General features: G+C 43.4%; 1 protein-coding gene across 4 annotated transcripts in view; it reads left to right on the top strand.

Moving 5' to 3' along the window:
* Positions 1 to 15029: 15029 nt before the first annotated feature.
* LOC137669695 (integrator complex subunit 6-like) overlaps positions 15030 to 25497 on the top strand; it is a 42570-nt gene continuing 32102 nt past the window's right edge. For 3 of the 4 annotated variants that reach the window (XR_011049159.1, XR_011049158.1, XM_068411948.1), the window contains exons 1-2: positions 15030 to 15352; positions 15439 to 15516. Coding sequence is in view for 2 of the 4 variants with exons in the window: in XM_068411948.1 (XP_068268049.1) it covers positions 15242 to 15352; positions 15439 to 15516 (189 nt within the window). In the remaining 2 variants the exon portion in view is untranslated. The remainder of the gene's footprint in view (positions 15353 to 15438; positions 15517 to 25497) is intronic. The other variant, XM_068411949.1, reaches the window with a different exon arrangement.

The following is a 25497-nucleotide window of genomic DNA, read 5'->3' as shown; positions in this document are numbered from 1 at the left end:
AGCCTACTTTGCCTATTCCTGTTGGGCACTTTCTTTTATTGAACTACAACTCATGAGATGAAATGCCACTTTGTGATTAAAGGGTACAGAATTGAGTGCTCATTTAAGCTGCATAAAAGGCTAAATTACAGTATCAGTCATCATATCAATCATCTGTGACTGCCTCATGTGCAAGCTTGTACCAACACATTTGCAAGTCTCATTTCACATTGCTTGTAGTTCTGGTGCAAATTTACATTTATTCTGAAATGCAAACATAACAAGATTTATTTTAAATTAATTTCCTTTTTTTGGTGTGATGACCAGCTCTCACTCAGATATAACCTCCCTTTTGAAACTCATGAAAACATCAGTGGGGACAAGGATAGCAATGAAGCTCCCGTGTGTCTGCTGGGACTGGCAGGAGAGTTGCTGCCTAACCTGGGGTTTAATTGCAGACCTACACAGTCTGAATGCAGCGGAAGGGATGGTTTAGCTCAGTGGTGGTGGGGTTTTTTTGGGGGGAGGCAGAGGTTGGCTAAATTACACCTAACTGCAACCCAGTTGGAGCATAATCTCTGTCTATTTGAAGTTTGTAACCTTTCTTGCAAGATTTTCTGACACGCTCAGAGCAAGGCTCTGCCAGCTGGGCGCTGCCTGTGCAGAGGAGCCGGGGAGTGATGGGTTGCTGTGGGAACTGCCCGCTGTGCCATCACAACACTGCAGCCGTCGCAAACTCTCCTGCTGCAATCGGCACGGCCCACTTCGGCTTCCCACTGCATTTCCACATGCTGCTTTTCACCTCCTCCTCAGCTCTGCCCGATGAGCACAGCCCAGCAAGACGCCAGCGTGCCAGCTCAGGAGGGAGCGTGGGGAAAGCGAGGTGATACGAGCCTGAGCTGTAAATCTCTTCATGGAGAGCAAACCCCAAAGCAGCCTTCCTGCCATGTTCTCCTTGCAGGACTGCACCCACCTCGCTCCAGAGAGAAACGTAAAAACCCAGGAAATTCCACGATGAACACTGCAGGAGAGATGTCTTTCACTGGTTTCGTGAAGTTCAGTTTGTTATTTGGAGTAAAATTGCAGCGTTCAGAAAATAAAGGCGTGATGGATAGATTGAAATGTCTGTTTTAATTTAGAATCTATTGCACTATGATATCGTATATGCCATATTTATAGGCACTATGCTACATGTCACGGTACTGAAAAACTGTTTTGAAGGGAAAATATTGAAACAAGACACCAGATGCAGTCAGAATTTTTGCTTTTCCCCTAAAATGAAATTTTCTCCAAATTACAGATTTCTTGGAGCATTTAATTACAGTAAAAGTGGGCTTTTGATGGGAAAGGTGTTTCCAGCATAAGTGAAGAAAAGTTCCTCATAAAACTTCTGGCCTAGGGCAGCCTTTGCGTTGCCCCTTTCCTCAGCACAATGCTAACAGCATAGTTTGGTACAGGCAATATAGATATTGCACTTGCTGTGTTCTTGGTGGGTCTTATATTTTAGGGTTTTTGTGCTTTTTGTAGTAATACTGATAAATTCACTGGAGTCTTATTACACTCACAAGAAATTTTTGACTAGGAGAAACAGTATACAATTGGGATACTTTGGATTATATAAGGATAAAAGTCGATAAAAGTAATAACACTGAAATTATAGCAATGTGAGATAAAAATAGGATCCACTGAACTTATTGAAAACAACAGCACTGCTGTCTGATCTTACTTCTGCCCTATATACAGTCATTAGCAAGACTGTGCCATTTATTTACAGCTTCCCCCTATTGCACACACAATCTTAGGCAGCAAATTTGATTGCAGAAGTATTTTGAATGCAGTTCACTGGAGCAGTTGTGTTTAGAATAACGTTGCCAACATGCCATCTCCCAAAAAATCAAGAAAATGGGTGGCAACCACATTTGGTGACAAATGCTTTGTCCACAGTTTTGATAACTCTTCCCAATGATACAGTTTAGTGTCAAGTTGACCTTTATGGTTTTCACAGCTAAGGCAACAGTTACATAAAAAGGGTGAATGAGCAACAACAAAAGAGGAAGGCTGGGATCATATAATCTGAAAGCTGGAACTGCCTGCATTTATACTTTGCTATTTCAGTAAGGGAGGTGCCACTGAAGAGTGGTTAAAGCTCATGACTGTAAGTAAGGAAACAGGTTCTGCTCTCATTTCTGCCTTATATTCCCTGTATTGCCTTGTGTAAGTCATTTAAGACCATACTACAAATGCCACCTAATTTAAATTTAAAAGGCAGAAAATGTAAATTTAAAAGAAAAAGTTGAACTTGTAACCAATATTTAAAATTATGCCTACTGGTGAAGAAAAGGAGGCACACAGCAGTCGCAGTGACTTTCAGTAGCAAAAGTGCCTTTGGCTTCTACTGCTTAGACTTTGATTTCTCCCTCCGTGAATGAGAATAAACACTTACACCATGTGAAGCATGTTGGATGTGAGTTAGTTTATACGACTATTAGCAGTTGGGATTAATATTTGTCACTAAACCAAAATATTGGCAAGTATGCAAGCAATAGGAAAGCGTCACTGTTTCTCAGTCTTGCTGGTTGTTTATGCTCCCCTCTTCAGTATTTGCTGAGATACAAAAGCCTTGACTTTCACACAAAGTGATATTTAATTATTATTAGAGCTGCATGACATGCCTATAACTATGGCTGGGCAGAAGGGTTTCACTTTGTTATGATCCTGAACCAGATCTGGGCTCTTCCAGAGAGCTGCTTCCAGTCTGGTGATACTTGGATTTAACCAGACCCTGAGAAACCCAGGACAGATGTTGGACTTCTTTCTTTGCTCTGAAGGATTTTGGGGTGGACATCTGGGATGGCTTAAGACACTGGATAAAATTCTGGTCCCCTTGAGGGTGTAGCAAATAGTCCCTAGACTTTGAGGCCAGAAATTCATACTTTCTTCACGAAGTTCTCTGAAAACTGACATGTTTGTCCCTCCCTCCCACGATTCAAAAGGAAAGGGAATCTGTTGGAGAAGCAGCAGGTTGGCCTCAATGCCACTCAATCCCACTGAGTTTTTGTTCAGCTGCTGTATTTGGGGCCTGCCTACTTCTGATTTTAACCGTTCTTCAAATGTCTTCAGAACTGACAGTGCAGAGTATTGGCATTTATAAATTGGTGGGTTTGCTACAGCATTTTCCTTATAGTCTCATTGACCTTGGCAGCAATAAACAATAGTGTTTTCAAAGGGAGGACTGAGTTTCTCGTATGTTTGTCGTGCTAGTTCTTGGTTCAGGATTTTTTCCACTATTGCCTGTTAAAATTTGTTTTATGGTCTGTGTGACACAGTGACTGATGCTGAAATCCTCCGATGTCTTTTGGAAATGCAACAGAAGCAATTTCCAGCCCATGTCGCAGGAAATTTGCATGTTCCTATGAATAAAAATTAAGATGAAAGCAGGGTGTGTGGGAAGACCTGGTTCTGACAGAATCATTCCCGGCTGCTTTCTGGGTTGGAAAGCGATCACAAAATGAGGATTTTTACCAAGCTTGTTTAGATCCTTATAAGTGGATTTTGGCAGGAGGCAAGATGTGGCCACTGCCAGCTGCCTTGCTGAGTTATGTGTATGTTCTGTACCTCTGTAAAACTAACGATTAGGCTACGATGAGAAAATAAATCTCAATAGGAAAGAACAGTTAGCAAAACCCTAAATTCCGTTGTCCGCAAAGAGTTCCATTTCTTAGATGGGCTTGCTTTATTTTGGAAAAGCTCCATTTTGAGACAGAAGGCATAGTGTAGACCTGGTCTGTGAAATTAGATAGCACTCTTTTGCCTATCTACTGGGAAAAGGAGCAGCTGAGTATAATGCTTGCACACAGGCAGCTCTATAGCATTTCAAGAAAAGCTTTGGAAAAGATAAGATTCTCATTTTGTACTTTGACAAAGAGTTGCACTGATTGCAAGAGTCTCCATGTTACACTTGCAGCAGGTACAGCAGTTTTCTATGGTGTTGCTGCAGCACTGCCCTACCTTCTTTTATTGCCCTCCCTGTTTGCCACATCACCAGCTCCCGGTAGCCAGGGGTGCTGTGGATGTGCTGGATCCCAGAGGCAAACGGTCCATGGGACAGCTTTCTGAGTCTCTGCAAGTGAGCTGCAGCTCCACAAGACAGGAAGTAAGGGTCCAGCTTGATAATAAATATCCTTTGCTACTTTTGTTTTGAAAATAGTAAACGAGTAAGAAAAATATTATGGTTGTAGCTGGTATGCAGCAAGGCTTTAAATTTGAGTTTACTTACGTTCTAAGTGCTCCACATATCCCTTATTTGACCAGAGGTTTGCAAACGTGGCCATGGGAGGGTTGCAGGGGTAGTTGGCTGGCAGCCTGGGGACTGTATTTAATTAGCAAGGAATGCACTGGCCGTAGCTGCATTCCCTGTAGGAGCCACAACCCACATAGCTACAGGTGCCCTCCTGCTCTCTCTCCAGGCCCATGGACTGCCCATCTTCATGCAGGAGTGCTGCACGTTGCAGCTTGTGCAGCTTAGGGAAACAAATATGTTTGGAAATCACTATCTGAACAAAAGTATTTCTATTTTCTGTTTATTGCTCTGCCAGTGATGCAGGCAATATCCTTGGATTTAGGGTCCTGCTGCCCTCTTAGTCTTATTACAGATAAATCCCTGGTTGTCAAAACCTTGGTGGATTCACATTTTTTTTAATGCCTCTGTTTGATTAACCATTTCAGGACAGCTGGGCCTGAGCCTGACTAGCATCAGCTGCTGATCTTACTCACTTCATCTGACTTCATCACCGATTTCAAGTGATGGATACCTCTGAGAATTAAGCTCAAAGTGCACCAGGCCAAACTGCCTAGAGCTCAAATACCCACAGTCAAAGCCCATTAATTGCAATGTCTGTGTTTCACTGAAATTCTCTTTAGAAGGCTGAGGTTAATTTTTCCTTTGTTGCCACCATTCTGAACTGTTGTGCCTTGATGCACTGAGCTGTAATATACTGTTATGAATTATTTTTTTAAGTAGCCTGATGGCTAAATACCTTCTTTGGTACTAATTTCTATATCAAAAATGTAACTTCTGCTTTTATGGTCATTTTAGTTTTATCAGGTGACTGTTGCCTGGGACATGATTCAGGTAAGCTCCTGTTATGCGCATCAAAGGGTAATTTATGGTTTCAGTTAATTTATGCATTTTGTGTAATTGTGGCTCTTCCTAAAGAACAACAGGAACCTTGTTAGAACTCTGCACTTCTCTGTGCTTGTTTTCTTTCTGATCTGTGCTTTTTTCCCAAGACTACTTTTCAAAGTGTTTTTTCCCTCTTTTGCTTCCATGCATCCATTCCTGCCATTTTCATTTTTCTCCTGTCTGTGTTCCTTAACAAGTGCGAGCACTGAGGAGAGCTGAGCATCTGGAGAGGGGCAGAGGGTCTATGAGCTCTTAGTAGGAAACTCCAAAGCATTGGCAGTGAGATACTAACCCTCAAAGGGCACAGACCAGTGTCAGTGACACTCTTCCAAGGAGAACCACGTTAGCAGGAGTGCCAAACAACTTGGGACCCCTTTGCCTCAGTGCAAGTATATGATTTGCCTTGTATTTTTTGTTTAGTGTGCTCCAAAGCTGAGAATACAAGTGCTGTGGAAACCTTGAGTCATCAGTGGCTTATTGCAGATTTCCACTGTGCTAGACTGTCACTAGGCTTTTGTGGTCCTCCCCCTTGAATTTTCAGTCCTGTTTCATTTCTTGTATATATGTAAAGTCTGTGCCCAGCACTGATCACCCACCATGTCCTGTTCCCTCCCACCATTCTCGGATGCTTTCTCCTCTCTTTTCTGCCTTGCTGCTGGATGGTAAAATGAGGGAGCAGGAGGTGTGTGTTGGGAGGAAAGGGGAGATTGCAGCAGGGAGATGGAAGGGGGTGGCAGGAGAGGGTAGGGCTGCTGAGGGGGGTAAGGGGCAAGCTGCCCGCCCTTGGCCCGGGGATGCTGTAGAGTATGTGTTGTGCAAGGCTGCAGAAGTGTTGGGGTGACGAATGAGCATGTTGTGACATGGGAAATAGCTGGCACAAACTCCCAGTTCAGTTGGATTCTCCTTGCAAACACAATGGATTTAGCTGAATAGGGAATAACTGAAGTTTGAAAATGTTTCTGACTCTGTTCTGAAATTGTTTGCAAGAGAATTGGCATTATTATAGGGGTTTTTTAAAGGCTGGGCATAATCATAATTGGAAATTTTTGTCTCTTATAAATGTTGCATATAAAATCTTTTATTGCAGTTACTATTTTTTAAAATGAAACTGAGTGACTTCAGGGTGGAGTTTCTGGTTTTTCTTTCTGTTTGTTTTCCTTGTTGTCTGAGGTAAATTGTTACTTTCACTTGGCTATGGAGAGTGGTTGTTTGGTTGCCTTGTCTGTCTTTTTTTTTAGAGAGTGCCAAATTATTATTGGGGACTGGGGAGCTTTTTGACCAAGAATGAAGGACAGCTGCATTTTCTGCCCTTTGAATATGAGATACAGAGGCTACAATTAAATACCAAAACATAGGATTAGAATTTTCCTTGTTTTAACCTGAGATTTGCACTTCACTAGAAAGAGCTAATGCAATATTCTCTTTCTGCACAATTATAAATGTGGTTGCTGCAGGGATAACGGGGGGAGGGTTGGATTGCAAAGCTCTGCCAGAAGCATCTCCTGCCCTTGGAGGAATCCTGCTGGAAGACAGAGAAGAGCTGAGCAGGAGAACACAGAGGACTCTTCACTGCTCATTACTGATGTGCAACACTCAGCCTCATAGCTCAGCAACAGGAACTGCCACGCTGTTTCCAGGAACAGCCAGCGGCAGATGCCTAGCGATGAAGAAAAAGGCCACATACCAAATCATCTTGACTTGGTGTCTCCTCCCACCTTTGGGAAACCAGCTGAGTGAGGGTTTGAAAACCCACCGGTCTCACCTAAGCTACTGTGTTTCTTTGCCGTTGATCACTCTGTCCCCCATGAATGTGTTTAATGCCTTTTAAAATCCATTTTCAGTCTCCACAACCTCCTGAGGCACTGACTGCCACAATGCAATTATGGACAGTATAAGAGAGTGCTTCCTTTTGGGTGTGTTTGTTTTAAACCTGCTTAATGACTTTGTTGGATGCCCCCTCAGCTTTTGTACTGTAAGAGAAAGTGAAAAATTATTCTGTATTTACCTTCTCCATTCAGCATTTTATAGACTGCTATCGTTTCCCTCTGTAGTCATCATCTTTTTTTTTCTAACCTGAAGAGTTCTTGTCTGTTTAATTTCTTCTTGTAGTGAAGCTGTTCTGTATCTCAAAAAAGATAAATGTGGGCTTTTTATTACTCCTCTCCTTCTACCTCTCAGACAAAAGTGTCAAGGAAACCTTATACAGGAATGCCATAGGTAAAAGATTATTTGGTGCCTCTTTGTGCCAAAATAATTAGCTTTCAGCTCTTAGAAATTGCCAAAAGCTTCTGAAAGGATGTGAAAACTTTGTTCTTGTAACCCTCTCCAGTTCGAGGTTGCATTCATATCCAAAACGACGTAAGAGCATGCAGCAAGTAAACAGAAGTGTCTGGATTTGAAGTTTTCCTTTGCTGCCAACAAACCTTCAAACTTAATACACAAAAATCGAGTGAGTGCAAGGAAGTGACAAAATCGGGACCTGAGAGATCAGGAAGTTCAGTAATTCAGTCTGTACTGAGCAAGGTCAGCAGCACTAAACAGGAACAAAGATAGCAACTCCAGAGAGAGCAGAGTAGGTTTCTTTTTCTGCTTAGTCCAGAATAAGCACAATATCTCCTATCATGTGTAAATCTTCAGAGACAGAAGACTAAAAGAGATAACACATTTTTGTTTTAAATTTCTATGTTCCTATCTGGCATAAATACCCCATTTGAGAGAAGCAAATGCAAATGTCTTCAGATCCAGGTGTAAGCACCTGTGGGGAACACCTTGCTGCCCTTTCAGTCTGGCAAAGTCCCACAGATCTTCCACCTTGTGCCCTTTTTTCCTACCCCATCGTGTTTGAGCTGACTCTTCAAGACTGCACACCTATTTCTTGCTTGCTGCTGTGTCTCAGTTCTTTGGATTTCCTATCTGGACAGTGCTGCTGGCAATGCTGCTGCACTGTGCTGTCTGCTCCTGCCATCTCCTTTTTTCATGCTACTACGCAGAGAGCTGCTCTTGCAAGATGAGGTTGTGTCCCTCCCTAAACTCTTCCTGGAAACTTGTTTCTTCCAAACACCGACCAGCTACCTCAGGAGATGAGCCTTTGCTTCCTCTTCCTCACTATTTATCTAAAAAAAAAATATTGAAGAATGAAAGGGTCTTTGTTTTAAACTCCCGTGCACTTGCTTTTTGCTGAGTTTCCTTCTAACTTCAACAGTGCTGCTTGGGCCTTTCTCTCCCGTCCTGCCTTGCTGTCTTGTTACCACCCACTCATTAGATCATGTCTGAAATTAGCTCGTGAGAACTACAGGGCAGGGATGATTTCTCTCGCCTCTTTAGTGAGGGTTGGCACAGTTTTGAGTGGTTTTGCAAAAACAGGAGAAACAACAAAATAAGCCCTTGTGCAGCTGCAGAAACCAAGGTAGGAAGGCCAGGTACCTACGGAAGATGCTGGTGAAGGCCTGTGGCAAAGCCAGCGAGAGCTCATGTGGCACCAAAGCTTGTGCTCCAAGTAGATAATTCTGTCCACTTCTGTAACTGTCTTCAATGACAGAGTCATCAGGATGAAATATTGGATTCCTTTGGGGGGGAAAAAAAAAATTGTGACAAATGCTTATTGTAACATGCAATATTTTTATTGCAGAGTGTTCTCTGCAGTAGCTTTGGGGTTTTTTTGGCAACTAAATGATGATAAAATAAACATACTGATGCCATGAAAGTGTTCAGTTTCAGTAAGGTGATGATGATCTGGTAATGTGATGTTGGAAATGTTAATATTCATGCCTAAAAAAATACATCAGATTTCCAGTTTGGGACCAGTAACTTGCTTTCAGGTGCTCTCAGCACAGAGTTAACATCCCATGGAGTGGTGTCCCTTGATATTTTGAAGACTGTCCCTAACTTTTTTGAGACACAAGGTGCCATGTCAGTGGGGGACAGTGGGTGTTCCCGGTGGAGTAAAAGGATGCTGAGGGCTGAAAAGTGACTTGCAGAGCCGGAATCAGAGACTGATGGGTCTGTACGAGGGCTGAGGCTCCCTGAGACTCGCAGCAGGGTCTGGTCCGCTTTGGATCAGGCACAAGCAGGATGTGGAGCGCATGGTCGGGTTAGGTAAACTTTCGCTGTGGGAGATACTTTGAACTCTGTAAGGGAGAATTTCTGTTGCAGGCAAGTCACATATATAGTAAAAAATCATAACTGTGTCCAGAAATGAAAAAGCCAAGCCAGGCTTTCCCCTTATCATAAGTCCTGTTGGTTTAGAGCAGGTCCCCAGCCTACATGAGTATTCTTTGTCATAAAATAAATGCTGATAGGTAATAGATGAAGCAGTGTTTACTTCTCACTCAGTGGCACAAATCTGTACACCCTAGCCTAGGAAAATGACTTTCCTAACCAGTCCCTGTTGGTTTTAGCCTATTTAAAAATGTGTGTTTTCAGGTGTCAGTTCTGGTAATGATACATGGCATTTATGACTCTTCCTCTCAGAAACTCAGGCAGAAGGATGTTGTTTTCCTCAGAAGAGGCAATTTTTTAGTCTGTCTTTATATTTTGCCTTGTAGAATGTAATAAAAACCAAATCCTGCTACTTTGCACATTCATTTAATTCATATTGTTGCTTTCCACATGGGTAATACTCTGGTTTGTTTTTTTTTTTTTTTTTATAATGCCTTTTATCCAAAGATCCCAAGCTGATTTGGCCCGATTCCCAGGTACAGCTTAGCAACACTTAGCATAAGACCAATAAAAGGAAGTAACAGGGAATTTCACGCGGTTCTTGGCTGGCTGTCAATTCAAACGCACCTACAGGCCAGAGCATCCCTGGCCCGCGAACCCCCACTTCCCCTGGCTGTGACTGCCTGGTGCAAGTCTCCCCTGTCTCAGACAGAAATCCCTCTCCCTTTCCTTTCTTCCTCCCCCCAAACAAGTTCTGTTCTCTCCCAGCATTTATAAGAGAGAGATGATATATCTTTATGTGGGAGAACTTGGCGGGACATATGGGGTCTTGGAGCTGGGGGATCCACCCCATTAATCTGATGCTGTTTGATCACAAGATGCAGTAAGCCGAAGTGCACACTTTCAGTTTTGTATCTCCCTGCGTATGCTTAGGTATGGGCAAGACTAACTGCTTTTTCTCGTCTTCACGTTTAGAGTAACTAATTTCTCCAGTTTGTTAAATTTACCAAGAGGGTTTCAGTTTCTTTTTCAGTAGCCAGTATGTTTTTCAAACTTTTATTCTGAATGTTGTTTCTTCTTTGGAGAGACTCTTGGACTTTGAAACCAGCTCTCATATGGAAAGCCTTGACTGTCTGGAAATTTGTTCCAGCTTGGTTTGCAGTTCAAAGTGCTGCTTCGTGGATTAATTTTATGTCTCCTCAGAGACATTTTGTCAGAATTTTGCTTATCTGTTATTGCAAAACGATCCACCATCTTAGGCAACCAATCACTTCCTCATCCCCTTTTCGTTGGTCTTTAAAGCAAAATGGAAATTAAACCGTGTCTGCTGTTATGCAGGCTATGGTGATCTGGCTTTCACCTTTGGACCATGGGCAGTATTAGCTGTGCTCACATCAAAACCTTGCAGGAAGAGGAAAGGTACTCTGTACCATGCACAGCAAAGGGTTAACCCATGTGTTGGGGGGAACGGGAGAAAATCATGCTGGCTGGACTCTGCCCTTTAGCTAATAGGCCTCTTTTTCTGACGTTTATGGAAGACAGATGAAAATCTCGGAGTTGCCCTGAATTATTTTCCTGAGCATACAGCTTTCTCTTTTTGTGGTTAAATATGACAGTTATAGTGTAGTATTTATGCACACTCAATAAATCAGCAGAAAACGTGCTGCAGTCAGGGCATGTATCTGTAGTCTGTTCCTTGTACTTTAGCTGAAAATGGAATTCCTGAATTTGCTGAAGCCTGTGAAAAGAAATTCAGGTGCCCATCTCCATGGGAGACTTACACAAAGTCTGACTGCCCACAGTAATGCGGGATTTGCACCTCAGCTTCTGTTACTGTCCTCCAATCTGCAAATCCAGACTCCTGAAAGGCAGCAGAAAGGCAAGTTTTGGATCAGATTCCCAAACTCTTGCTTGTCTTTAGTGGAATGGCTGCAGAAAGGAGATGGAGCAAGTGAAAGGGGCAGAAATCTTTAAGGGGTGAGTTACAATTTTGTGGAAGTTTGTAGTGTAGTTACAAAATGGAAAAAAAAAAAAAAGGTGCTGCTGAGCAATATCCTAGAAAATACTGATTTGCTTTTTTATTTTTTTTTCCTCCAGAAGGGGCTGTGACACACGGGCAGAAGCAGCCTGGCCTTTTCTAGTCTTAAGCCTTGTCTGGCTTAAGAGTAGCTAACTGCTGATGTGTGAGAACATTTAGCCCTGATACAGTACACAATATAAAGGACTTGAATTTGCTCAGCTTCTGCCATCTTGAATATAATTTTCTGAACTCTCACTCTGCCATATTGTTACTGGAGCTGTGAAGAAGAAGTTATTTAGCACAATTTCTAACCTTTCCTACTGGAGTTCAGCTGCACACAAATTCTTTATGTAAGCAGGGGATTTCATCTTTCTGAAAGGGACAGTATAGATCTGGCTAAGAGCTAAACACTTCTGAATTCTCACTGTGGTACTGAAAATGGCATCGTGTGTGGTGCCAGGCAAGTCCCTCAGCTCTGGTGGCAGCCCCTTTTCTGTATGATAGGGATAATACTTCCCAGCTCATGGGATGGATTAATCAGTATTTTTATAGTGATTTAGCAGTGACCATTTCTGGTCTGGCTTGAAGCCTTTTAAATCAAGCAGGAACGTCATCAGGGCAGCTGTACAAGACCCAGATAGGGAACCACAGAAGTGGAGAGAGGTTTCAAGGGTTTAGCTGTTGATCTAGATTTTAAGTAGATAAATTCTGACTAAGGTATCAAGTGTGCCCCAAATTCAGATGGCTAATCGGTGCCAAAGCTGACTTCCTTCAGTGCCTAAAAGGAGCATGGCTACTGTCTCACGGGTATATTACTTGTTCAGGTCAGAAAGCAGCTGGGTGAGAAAAAGGTAACAGATGAAGCAATATAAAAGTGTTAAGAAGAAAGGAAGATTGTTAGAGCTAAAATCCTGTTAGAGGCAACAGCTTAGATGCTAAGCTGTGTTAGGACGAGGAACAGAAAAATCACAACTCATCAGCACAACAGGGGAAAAATACCACTGATCTGTTTGGTTAGAAATTGACTGAAATGATTCTTCCAGAATTATGTTCCTTTTTACTGTGGGATAGAATATCTACACAGGAGCTATTTCAAAATATTTAATTATAGGAGAGCTTAATCTGCAGTAACCATTCTGATTAATTTCCCCATAGAGACAATTTCTTTAACTATTGCAGTTGAAGAAACGTAGATGAGTGTAATTTCAATTAAAAACCAAGAAAATTTGAACTTTATAGATGTAGCAAATGTCTGCCGCCATAGCTGCCAGGCAGTCAGCACTGCAAACACAAATTGTATGGGGGAGCTGTAAAGAAGCACTCACTCGAGCTGCATTCATGCACAGTAGCAACTATGGTGTCTGTTATTTTCAGGAATAAAAAAAGTCTCATTCAACTAAATAAATGTCTTGTATTGTGCCCAGAAAAACCCTAGACTTAAGCTCTTGTGGTGTCCAGCAGGAGCAGGCTCCAAAAGCTAAAATCCTCAACAGAGGGAGAAGGAGAATATGTGAACCTTGCCTGCTGCTGCCCTTGGAAAGGTCAACCTCTGAAACAGGAAACAAGGGAGTTTCATCTTGACCTTTAAATAACATGTTTGGATGTGAGAGATGTGGCTTTTAGGTATCTGGCAGTCTGGGGTAAAAAAAATATGGTGAGGGTATGAACTTGTCATTGTTTAGCATTTCATATAGTCTGACTTGAGGACACTGTAGGACGCAGGGCCTCTAGGTTGCCAGTTCGAATTGGCTGAGGTCAGCTGGAGTCAAAAGTTAGTCTCTGACCTCATCTGGTTGATGCGAGAGAAATGCATAGGTGGCCTCATCAAGTTCTCCGTGCAGGGACCTAGCGGTATTAGCTGGCATCGTCTACCAATAGTTTAGTTTCCATTCAGTCCTTAGCAAATCTATTCCTATCTAGGAGCTGTCTTTCCAGACTAATGTGCAGTGGTGCAAAAATACAGCATCTGCATTTTTGTCTTAATCTATAGGATTCAAATCCCATTTTGTTCAGTCTGGCTCCACTCATGTGCGCTAATCACTTGCGTAAAAATATTTATGTTTATCCCTCCTGGCATTTCTGCTATGATTGCTAAAATTCAGAAACCTTGATCACAGTTGCACTCACAGATATGCAACTTATGGAGAGGATCTGGATAATGGAATGGAGGCTCCAAGTTTGACAGTATTTGTTTTCAAAATGATCTGCTTTTCAACTGCTAATTTATCCACTTTTGGTTCACTAAAATTAAATAACTTGATAATATGAAAAATATTTGCAGAAGCTAAGATCTTTTTAAAAGACAAACTTCTTTGTAAAACAAATATAGAGACTTGCTACTGTCCTGTATTCAGATGTTGGGGTTTTTTTTGGTGACAAAAAGGACAAGTACACCCCTGAATTAACATCTCTGATTATTCTGATCAAGATGGGTAATGATATCTTTACATTCATATTTTGTAATGCTTTGTAACAGGGATTTTAGAATTCACCTGTGGTGTTGTGAAACAACAGTATTGTCCAAATGCTTCACAAAAACAGAGTAAAAACTGAACCTGGCTCTTTGCCTGTTGTTCAAATGAACGGCAAAAAAAATCTGCGGAAAAAGCCTTTGAATGTAAAAGCGTTGGAAAACATTATCAGTTTCTTAATTATTAGTTTAAACTGAGATTCATGTTGACAGTGCTGCTTTTGTGTTTTTTGGATTCGATCCTGGAAGCAAACAAGCATTCATGAGCAGACATAGTGCTAAATATTTCCTCAGTCTCATACCACTTACTCAGCTACAGTCAGTAGTAGCTGCTCAGGCCTGTGTGCGCGCGGGGGCCCATCCCAGCACAGCCTGCTCAAGGGCCAAGGCCTCAATTTCTTCCCTCGGAGCAGGACACCTTGATCCCTCCTTTCAGACCATGGCGCTTTTTTTTTTTTTTTTTTTCCACCTGAGTGGTTGGAAATAATGCAGGGTTTTATGTATTTTCAGTTTTGCCACAGTTAATTTGTTGCCATCCCGCCTTCATCCAGGTACCGTGAGGAGCCCTGTGAGCATGCGAGGACAGTACGTGACACCCAACTCCAGCCGCTGCCTTTGGAAGGTGCCTGTTACCCGACTGCAAAACAACCGCGCGGGGAGGGCTGAGGGTTTAGTGCTTAAGCGAAATCTCTGAAGACCAGAAACGCAGCGATGATGTGACGGGGTGATTAGCTGAGCTGTTTTGCTCCGTTCCCCAGGGCCAGCCTACAGCTCCTGCCCGTTTCCCTCAGCGCCGGCGGGGCCGTCGAGGGCCGTGCGGGCGCCGAGGCCGGGCCGCGGTGAGGGTAGGCCGCAGCGGGCAGGTGTGAGGCAGCGGCTCGGCGCCTCTCAGCCGTGTGGTGACTCGGCCGCAGCGGCGGGACGGTAACCGAGGGTGGGGGGGCAGGTCCATGAGGCGGCGCCGCCACCGAGCGTCCTCCGGCCCCGCGGAGCCCTCGCGGCGCGGCGGGGCGGCCCCTGGGGCGAGGGGCGGGGAGCCCCGCAGAGGGGCGGAGCGGGGTGACAGGTGCGGCGCGCGCGCGGAGGGGTCCGGCGGCGCCTCCCGCTCCCCTCGTCACCCCGCCGCCCCCCCGCTCCCCCCACCCCTCTCCGCCATGAATATGCAAATGTAGGTATAATTGGCAGCCAATGGCGTGCGCGCTGGTCACATGGTGCTGGTGGAAGCTCAGGGAAGAGAAGTTGAGTCTCGGCGAGCACAGGCAGCTCAGTAACGAGCCGCAGCGGCCGCAGCCGGAGCGGAGCCGAGCCGGGGCGGGCGGGCAGACAGACAGGCAGGCGGCCGGCCAGGGGGAGCGAGTGAGCGAGCCAGCCGCTCCCCCTCCCCTCCCTCCTCCCCGCAGGGTGCCCGGCGGGCCGGGGCTCTGCCTGGACCATGCCGATCCTCCTCTTCCTCATAGACACGTCCGCCTCCATGAACCAGCGGGCGTATCTGGGCACCAGCTACCTGGACATCGCCAAGGGCGCCGTGGAGATCTTCATGAAGGTGAGTGTGGGGCCCGGGGAGGGGCCGCCGCCGCCCCGGTCGCCCCCTTCGCCCGCTCACGCCGCCTCTCTCCGTTCTCTCCGCAGCTGCGGGCCCGGGACCCGGCCAGCCGCGGCGACAGGTACATGCTGGTTACCTTCGACGAGCCGCCCTACTGCATCAAGGTAATAACCCCCCCCGCCCCGGCGGCCGCCCCTGGCCCCCTGCGGCCGCCCCGGCCCCGCCGCGGGGCCGCCCTTCGCGTGGCGGCGGCGCGGCGCAGTCCCGTCCGGCCCGGCGGCGGCAGCAGCAGCCTGTGAAGATGGCGGACATTTTGCTTTTGTATGGAGGAGAGAGGCTGAGGGCGCTGCTGAGATGGAGGAGGGGGGGGGAGGAGACGGACAGAGCATGATTCACCGCCCCGGCGTGCTGCGGGAGGCGGGCGGCCGGCCGCGCTCCGCCTCCCCGGCCATTGCTCGCCCGCCTCCCGTGAGGCGGTGGCGCCGGCGGGGCCTCGTCTCGCCTCAGCCCTCCGCCGCGGGTCCCGGCCCCTCTTGCTGCCGTGTGACCCCCCGCCAGCGGAGGTCGTGTCCCGGCCGGGCTGCGGGGGCACGAGGTTAGTCCTCACGCCTGCGGGACCCCCGCCTGGCCGCGGGGGGCTGGGAGCCACCGCCGGGGCCCGCTGCCACCCTCCGCACCGCCGCCACCTCCGGCGTGGCTGTGGTTTTTGGGACGGAGGCACCAGGGGCTGTTTTCCGGCTCCGTGAGGCAAGCACCGAAGCAGAAGAAGCAGCGGTGTGGGTGTTGGGGTTCCCCCCTCCTTCCCCCTGCTGTGCATGCAGCCCGCACGGGTTTTGTGCAAGGTGCCACTCAGGTAGACATCTCCGTGCAGGGCTGTGGTGAGCTGCATGTGCAGTCTGCCCAGCTGGCTTCTCTTGTCCCTCTTTTCTCAAGATCGAGGCAAGTAGGGCCATGCCGTTTATCACGTCCACTGTGCGACGAGGTTATGGCGAGAGGAAAAAAATTAAGGGCTCTGTGTCCCTCAAACCCTAGCCTCCAACTTGCTGATAGAAATATCTAGCAATTTGAAGTGTTTAAACAAAGCACACCACAGAAAACATGATTGCTGTGGGAGCTTTAGAATCCTTCTGAATAGTCCTGGATTAAGGCTGTATTTGCCATGACCAGTATAGTAACCTTGTGCCTTAGACCCATACTATGAAGGCCAAAGAGGTTCATGTAAAAATTTGTTACTCATCATCACAGAAAAGAGAGAACCCTCTCTAGATCCCCCAGCTAAAACTTGAAGAGAAGTAAAAATAACTATGCTTACTGATGCTGTCTATTCACGTCTTTGATAATGAGGAAACTTAATTATCAAGAGCTATGAATCTTGGCTCCTTTCATCAGAAATTTATTTACATAGCTGCTTTCTGAAGTGACAGTGATTTAGTGAGTCAATATTTATTGTTTGTTATTGCATGCTTGGTTTCCTCAGAAGACAGTGCAGAAGCCATTCTATTTCTGTGAATTGAAACCATCCTTGAGTTACAGAAACCTACTGTCTGTCAAAAAACTTAGGTCTGCCATGGAGAGGTTTGGGGTTTTTTTAGGCATAATGCACACATCTTTCCCCATCCATGTTTGTGGCTGGATGCAAAACCCAAATCTTTGTTATGCCAGTGTTAACTGCAGATTTCTTGTGTCAAGGGATTTTTTTTCTCCTAGTTGTGTGTCAAGTATTTTACAAGTAGACCTTAAGTTTGAGGAAGAAACCTTTCCACTGCAGTGATAGCAAGCATACTGGTGATTTAATAAAAAAACTACTCTTGTGCTGGAGGTCTGTGTGGTAGTGCTACAGGTTATTACCACATATATACTCAGATTTGCTGAGGAAGATCCTTATGTTTAATGAGCATCTGTGTGCATTCTGATGTGCTAATGAGCATCTGACTGTGTTCCCAGTTTTAGTAAATAGTAATTGGAATAAATGAGACTGTGTGATACCCATCGGAGTATTGAATCATGTTTGACATACAGTAAATAGCCAAAGGAAAAAAGAAAGGTGTTGTGGTTCTTGTAACTTCCTAATGTCTCTTCTTAGAAATCTATTTTTCTACCTTTAGCATGCTGATTTTTAAATTGGACCTTAAACAATCTTAAAATATTTTTTCAAAACTTAATAACTTGTGTGGGAACAGGCTGCAGATGCAATAAATATACATTTATAATAATTATCATCACAACTCCCAACTATTATGTAAAGACTTCATGGCATAAACTAGTGTGCTTAGGCTGTCATCCTGTCTCTTACTCGAGCAGAGAAGGCCTTACAGCAACAACATGGTTCTTCCCCTGTTTGAAGGTGTGTTTTCAACACCTTTTACTGGTATTTATGTTGCCCCTCTGTTGTGTTTTCTGACAACCATAGTTATGCCGGGAAGACTTTCTGGTCTAGGACAGATTCTGTACGTCTTACAAAACATGCTTGTAAAAGAAATAAAATTTAGTTATTTGCTAATGCTGCTGTAGTAGATGCATCATCTCTCTTGATTTAGAGAAGGAGAAAACAAACTTGACAAGTGAATGTATTTTGCAAGTCTGCTTTCCAAGTATGTGTGGTAGTAGCTGCTTTATCATCTTGTTTTCTTTATGATTTACACTAATTAAATTATATAGTCTTGCAGATAGTTGTTAAGATTACCAGTGAAGCAGTTGAGGGAAATAATCTTGTGGAGTTGAGACCACCCAGGAGGTAGAGGTATTACGGGAACTTCAGCTTGGAGCAGGGGTAACTGAGATGAGTGCGTTGTTTTTGTTTGTTTCAGAATTAATTTACCTGTAGCCTTAAAGTATTTTAAATCAACAGCGCTGGTTCACCTTTTATGGAGAAGAATATCTCAAGAAAACATCACGCATATGGTGGTATTGTGCTAAGTGAAAGGATCCTGCTATTGCACAAATGATTTGCTAAAATCTGTGCGAGTAAGATGGTGTTTTTGGAACTGTCTTCTGTATAGAGAGTTTGAAATTATTTGCTATGAGACCTGTGGTCCCTCTCCCAGTTGCTCCTGTCTTCAATTGACTGCTCGTAGCTCTGTTTGTGCCACTTCTTAAAATGGGATTATTTAGTCTCTGAGTCTGCAGTGTGGGTCTGCAAAGAACTGTGGTGGCATGTGTCTAAAGAGGAGGCAGGGTGCTGTCCTGGGAAGGGGGGACAGCGAGATGGGGATGGTAGGCATCTCGGTTCCACTCCCACAGCAAACGCCTCTGGAAGTTCGTCAGCTGCTTTGCTCCTGTTCGTTACGTAATGTATAGATGGTGATTTATGACAGTAATTATGATGCAGCCATTTACAACTCTTGCTTTGCTTCCAAAATGCTCTGCAATAAGAGACAAATATTCAATATTTTAAAAGTATGTTATGAAATGTATAAACCTGCAGTTGTCTAATGATGTGATCCTGTGTAAGTCAATGAAAAGATATCTGTAAGTTCTGTTCAATGTTGGGTCACTCTCATTTTATGGACTAGGAGGGAAAAATAGTATGTTATTTCATGAAGTGAGAATGTTCAACCTAATGTTTATACTGTATATAAAATGCTTCCACAGTTTCTAGATTAAAATCATAATAGGATGCAGTTAAGTGAGTCTGTCTCAGGCTAGTGGCATGTTAGCAGCCTGGAAGTAAGATAGCCCATTCTGATGTTGGATATTTGGCATACTTGGCAAGCTAATGATACCTATAGTAAAACTCCTTTGTATCCAGTAGTGTCTGGCAGGTGTCTATTACAATTAAACCACTAGTGCTTAAATTTAGGAATTTACTCTCTTATGTGTATCCAGTTCTCTTGGGTGAGAAAAATGGGTTTAAGAACAGCCTTGCTGTCTGGCACAGTATTTTATGTCCTTGGCCTTCTAGCGAAGATAATGCATTATCTGATTCAATGAATATGGTACCTGATATGTCCTTGTTTTGAAGACTTTATATATGTGGATTGTTAGAAGTCAGTCAGAGCTTGCTCCATCCCATCTGTGCTTTGACCTGGTGTTGCAGTATCTTCAAGACTAGCGTGCCAGCCCCACCGTTCTCATCCCTTTCTGCAAAACGTGGCTGGTACCGAATGCCTGGGGAGGAGGGTGAAAGCAGGCCAAGCGTGTTACTGACAGTTCTGCAGAGCTCTTTCCCAAGCTCCCACAGTCTGCGGTTCAGAGACCCATGCTGAGGGTTGATACGCTGGTAATGATCTTCTGTGGCTTTTTCTATGTATTTGCCCAGTTGCTTTTTTTGAAATCACATAAACTTCTAGCATCCCCAGCTGTTTTTTTCCCCTCTATCAAATATATGTTTCTCTACATCTAAGCACATGCCATGGTATAAATGGACAGAATCTTAAGCCATTTTATTTGTTTTTTCCTGAAGTAGTGGTGCTAGAATAAAAGTATGGGGAGAAGGGAAGAGTCTTCTCACCTGCCCGCTTCCCCCAAGCTTTTCCTGTTTTCCAGTGATGCAGAAAAGAGGGAGGTTTCAGGAAGATCTACCTAGATTTCTCTATAAATGGAGCTTATACCAAAATCTCTGCCTAAAAAGTTTTTGAAAAGGAAAGCAAGGTTTAGCTCTTCATTTTGTGTTTTTTTTTTTTTTCTGTTCTTGATTTTGTTAAAACCTCACATCCTGCAGTTTGTCGTTTGCTTATGGATTTGTCCTGCAAATGGCTGGTTCAGGCCCAGACAAAAAAACCAATGGTGGTCTTATGTGAAGTTATTAACTGGACTGCCCTGTTCCCTTGTGACTGATACCTGGCCGCTGGCAGTGATATGGCCTTTCCTCAGTGCTTGAGGAGTATTATTTATGATAGGGTCAGAGAAATACGGCTTTTGTTTAATGTTCTTGTGAGACTCTGTAGCATGACCTTCATAAATGATCTGGTCACAAGTCAGACAACTGAGAGAACTTAAGTTATGTTTACTCTGCCAAATCTGAAATTGTATGTATATTCCTCTTTCTGTTGTGCATTATACTGAATTAGAAAGTCAGTTACAACTGCACTATAAAAATAGGCTCCCTGAACTCAAGTGCAGAAATATGTACATAGCTGTCTGAGAAGTAACTCAAAATCCTTGATACAATGTGGATAAAACACTTTATTATAGTTGGAGAAATGCAAGCTGGGACTGATCGATAGGATGCCTTCCAGTTCTGTTGCTGTTCCCTGCTAGTCTGAACATACATTTCAGTGCTGAAGAGCTCTCTTGTGGAAGCAGCCCTTGGTGATGGACTCTGAGCAACCTCTTCTGTTTCCCTGAAATTCTCATAAGAGGTTGAGCTTGAGGAGCTTTGATTTTGGTGTTGGATTGGGATGCCTTAGAGGCTGGAGTAGGAATTTGTAGAAGGCTCTTTTAAGCGTCTATCGAATAGTACTTACTATATGTAAATAACCTGTTTATTTATGGTACTAAATTAGTGCTTCAAAACTGGGAGTTCATAAGGTCAGGCTCAGGGAGACTAACTTTGCTATTTCATTATTTTAGTGGCACAAAAGCTTTTGCCTGCATTTTAAAATTCTGCTTTCACATAGAAGCTGTGCTGGTGTAGAATGTAACCAATTACCACTGACTCTGCAAAGGGAGGTGGCAAATGAATAGGCTGTGCTGCAAAACAGAGATGTCAGATCCATTTGTCTGTTTCTGGAAGAAATGAAATCAGAGCTCCTGACCCTGAGCTGCGGAGAGAAAAAGAAACCCAGCTGTGAAACCTGTTGGGTTTGAGGCAGAGATCTTCAGGAAAGCTGCCTGAGGTGATAGGAAATGTATTTGTGTTTAACTTCTGTCAAGGAAGAAAACCAGAGGAATACGTGGTAAGCCAACATGTAGCAAATCCACAGAATAACCTTAAATTGATTAGGCTTTTATAGGAACCTTGAGACACTGAAAACCTTCAGTTTTATGTGTGAAAGGTCTGGCTTCTGGCAAATGCAAGTACTTGGTGGTCTGACCTGTGCTGTGGAAAAGGATGTATGAACAGCTGGAAGTGTGGTTGGAGGTTTACAAGTTGGTAGCGAGGTATGCAGGCAGAACTGTTTGGTGCAAGGCAGATAGCAGCTGCAGGGGCAGGAGGGAAGCTGATACCGGAGAGGTGCAAAAGGGAAAGAAAACTGAGGTAAATGGGAGAGGCCTATCTTTCTCTCCAGATACGCTGTAAATAATGTACAAACTTAGTGAACCTACTAGCCGAGCATTATTGGAAAGGTAAAAAAAGCCATGCAGAATACAGTACTGAAGAATTGGATGACATGTAGGTAGGATACGCAGTGTCTTGTCTTGATAACTAATTCAGGAGACTATGTTGTGTATTTGTTTAGTGGAGAGAGGTAGCCATTCCTATCCTACCACCATACACATTTTGAGTCAGTCATAGCATATTTTTATTTCTGAACACTAACATCTTCCATTTCCTGTGAATTACTAAGCACACCTCTCCTCCAGTCTTGCAGTATATCTTCCACTGTGCTTGGTTTGGGTTTTGTCACAGAATTTGTGTATTTTCAGAAGGCTGACTTTCAGCATAAATGACTGGCAGGTTAAAGCCAACAATTGCTCTTCCTCTGTTAAACACAATGAATTTAAGAAAAGAAATAGAAGTCACTTAATTGTGTAAGGAGCACTCAGGCACATCCTGATTGTCTAGTTCTTTTGGGGGATAAAACAAAATGCACCTAATACTGTTCGAGAATCCCACACCAAACAGTTTTTACCTGCTTCTTTCTATTTAACTGCCTTACCACTTAAGTCTTTCATTCAAAGATGTGTGCTCTGTGTGTATGCATGCAAAAAGGTCTGGTTTTTGGGCTTTGTTTTTTATAATTAAGCATCTGTTTTGTAATTGGATAAGTAAGGCCAAAGACAGTTAAAAGGTTCTTGTTGGTGCAAGTGGTAGATTTGTATTTTATTTACTGCAGTGCATGTCTCTCAAAATCTAAAATCTGAAAATCTATTTTACTAAAAACTTGAGAATTATCAGTTGGCATCCCTGTAGCAAGCACGCAATAAAGTATTGTAGCTCCTTTTAATTTCTAAAGGTAGTAAATGGGTTCCAATAGAGAGCATCCTTTAAAAAGCACATTCCCTTTCTTGAAAGACAACATATTGGGTAGTGTAAAGCATGTGAAAATGCTTTTAAACATCCATAAGCATGATAGTGTTACTACTTTCTGCCTGTCCTGAGTGATTGCTTCTTGCTGTCTGGCTTTTGTTTGTGAGTTGTAGTGAACATCCTTTTGCAGGAACTGGTGTGATAAGGAGAAGGCATTATACTAAGGATTTTTGTGTGTAGTAATGTACTTTTCCTTTTTAAACAAACAAACCAGTAATAATCAGAGTGATTCATTCTTCTACAAGAAATAGTTTGGTGCATTCTGAAATTGAGGTCTCACAAAAACTCAAGGTCATTCAAGAAGGTGGTGATTAAGTTTTTGAAAGGAATTGATTTTAAATGGAAGGGCAGTTCAGAAATTAACTTCGTCTTGATAGATATGATGGACCGAACTCTGCTTGGCTGTCATTTTTATCAGTTTTTGAAGTTAGTTAAATACTTGAACTCGTGCTTTCATGTGCTACCTGCATTCACGGGAAGGGAGAGTCGGTGTTGCTAGGTTAATTCTTAATGAAAATACTTTAACTGGTTCTGTTTCTACAGGAATCTGCAAACTAAAAGCTTGCTTTTTCATCTGAAGTGTGTTGCTGCTTCGTACTATTGATGAGATGCCAGAGGCCTTGAATGGAAACCAACATCTGTTGTTCATAGCCACTGTAGCAATTTATTTTTTCATCTTTTTGTTTGGTTCTTTATTTGATCTTGGACACATTCAAAGATGTAAGCCCTTAAGACTACAGGATGAACTGGACAAAAGTAGATATGTTTGGACTAAGAGGCTTAACTCATCCTCAGTGCGAAGGTTGCATTTATTTTAAAAATAGAAGCTTAAAATGTGGAATCAAACAGTCATGTTGGATCTCCCTAGTTGTGTTTTTGTAGTGAGATGTTCTGTAAGAAGGAAGGTGCTTTGTGAAGTTGGTGGTTCCTGCCACGTGTAATCTTTATTGGCTGCCTCCTCCTCTTTTGTGCTGCTAGTATTTGAGTTTCACGTGTGCAGTGTTTTAAAATACTTCTTTTTTTTTTTGTTGGTATTTATGGAAGAAGGCCTAGGCCTTGTAGCCTGGCTTTGTGGTATAGCTAAACGTGCACGAAATACTTCTGTGATGTCTTGAACATGGGCATTTATTCTTTTTAAACTTCATGAAGAACTAACATAGTGTTAAATGCTGATTGTCTCACACTGTAACAATGGAAGAAGGTAATTAATGTTGCAGACACTTCGACAGTGTTCACTCTTGCATGTTTTTTGAAAAAGCTTGCTGGAAAGAGCTGTGGTTTGCAGCAATGGTGCAAGGATGATGTCCTGAGCTTATTGTGAACAAGAAAAGGCAAAACTTAGTGCTGTTTCCTGCAGTGTTTTCATACTTCAGACAGTTGGAATCAAATGGGGAAAAGTAATTTGTGTACTGTGTGACTTGTCTTCTGGAGATCAGTGCTTTTGGAGGCGAGAGCAGTGTGAGTCCAAGGGCCCTGTGAGAAGGTTCTGAGTGTCTCCAATCTTTAGCGATTCTCTTCTTTCTGTATTCTGAATGCCTGTATCCCTAGTTTTATTTAATAACATAAGCTGCAAAAATCGATAGAAACAGCAGTTACTGCTGTTCTGAGGTTTAAATGCAGATGGTTTTTAAGTAATTCACTCTTGTACATTTAGAGGCTTGGAATTTTTTCTTTCTTCTTAAACTTTATTCTTACAGTATACCACTTAATATGTAACTCTTGTGCTTCTACCCCCCCAAAAAGTATGGCAGGTAGTAATGTAAAGGAAACTTTTGCTTTGCATTTTTCTTGCTAATTTTAGAATAGTCAGAAAATAGTTGTGTAGTAATTAACTTCAGCAGTAAGCAGCATGTTCTAGGGTTAAGGGTTGGTAAGATGCCAAGGAAAAGGCACATTCTTGTAATGAGACTTGATTATTGCACAGATCAGAATCTGTTGCCCATAGACTTGTAGTGATCTGTATAGTCACTCTAGCATCTGAAAGATGAGTTTCTTTTGGTGTAAGATCTGGCATTTACAAGTATCTCTGAAACCTGAACTACTTATTATCAGATAAAAGAAAACAAGGCTCTGCTTTACTTAAAGAGCTTTTTTTTTTCCCCCTTATTTTCTAACTAAAGGGCCAATTTCACATTTTACCCAGTTACTGTGATTCTTTGGGCTCCTGTGCAAACTCTCCAGGAAAAACAGCACTAGATGTGTTAAATGTTATTCTAGGCTACAAAATCAATGCTTCGGAAGTCCTTAATTTTGCTTTTTAAAGATGAAGATGATTATTGATTTGGCTGTGTTTTCAGAGATGCTTTTAAACTCTTAAAAGTGTAAGATAGTATTTAAAAAAATGAAAATCTTCATAAGATGGAAGTTGACGAACAACTAATTTGACTGAAAACAAAGATCTACAGTGTGGTTAAGCTGGTGTTGCTATGCTCTGCTTATAAGTGAGAATAATGCATTAGTATTGGTCTTCATAGCATGTTAGCAGTAGAGATAGTAGGTTTTTACTGGGGAAAAAAAACGTTAAACTTTGCTTTGTGGGAAAATGTGCATCTGTGGAGGCAGAACACTTGGTGCCTGTAGCTGCTGCCAGGTGTCCTGGTGGTGCGGTCGCTCGCAGGCTGGGGATGTGGTGAGTGCCCTGGGCTGGGAACGGGCCTGGCAGCCTCTGAGCCCTGCTCACGGGCAAGGGCGTGGCCCGGGCCAGCTGCATCCTCAGCATGACAGTACGGGATGAAGTGTGCAGGGTGCTGTGAGGTAGAGCGAGGCCGCGAGGGCCTCTGGTTAATCAAAAGGGCTGAAGTGGAGATAGTTACTTTTGAATCGCACTACTCTAGAGGAAAGCTGAGACTTACTCTCCTCTAAAATAAAAACCTGACCATAACAATGCTACCAACTCCTCCAATGTCTTTTTTGCTGTGTCAGACTTGAAGGTGAAGTTGACACATTATTTGCTGGACTAGTTAGTTGAGATTTCTCAGTTTGTGTTCCTTCAGTGAGTATATGAATTTAGTTG

The sequence above is a fragment of the Nyctibius grandis genome, chromosome 13, assembly GCF_013368605.1.
Source record: "Nyctibius grandis isolate bNycGra1 chromosome 13, bNycGra1.pri, whole genome shotgun sequence".
Classification (NCBI taxonomy): Eukaryota; Metazoa; Chordata; class Aves; order Nyctibiiformes; family Nyctibiidae; genus Nyctibius; species Nyctibius grandis.
The sequence above is the reverse complement of the archived record's forward strand: the minus strand, read 5'-3'. Positions and strand labels throughout refer to the sequence as shown.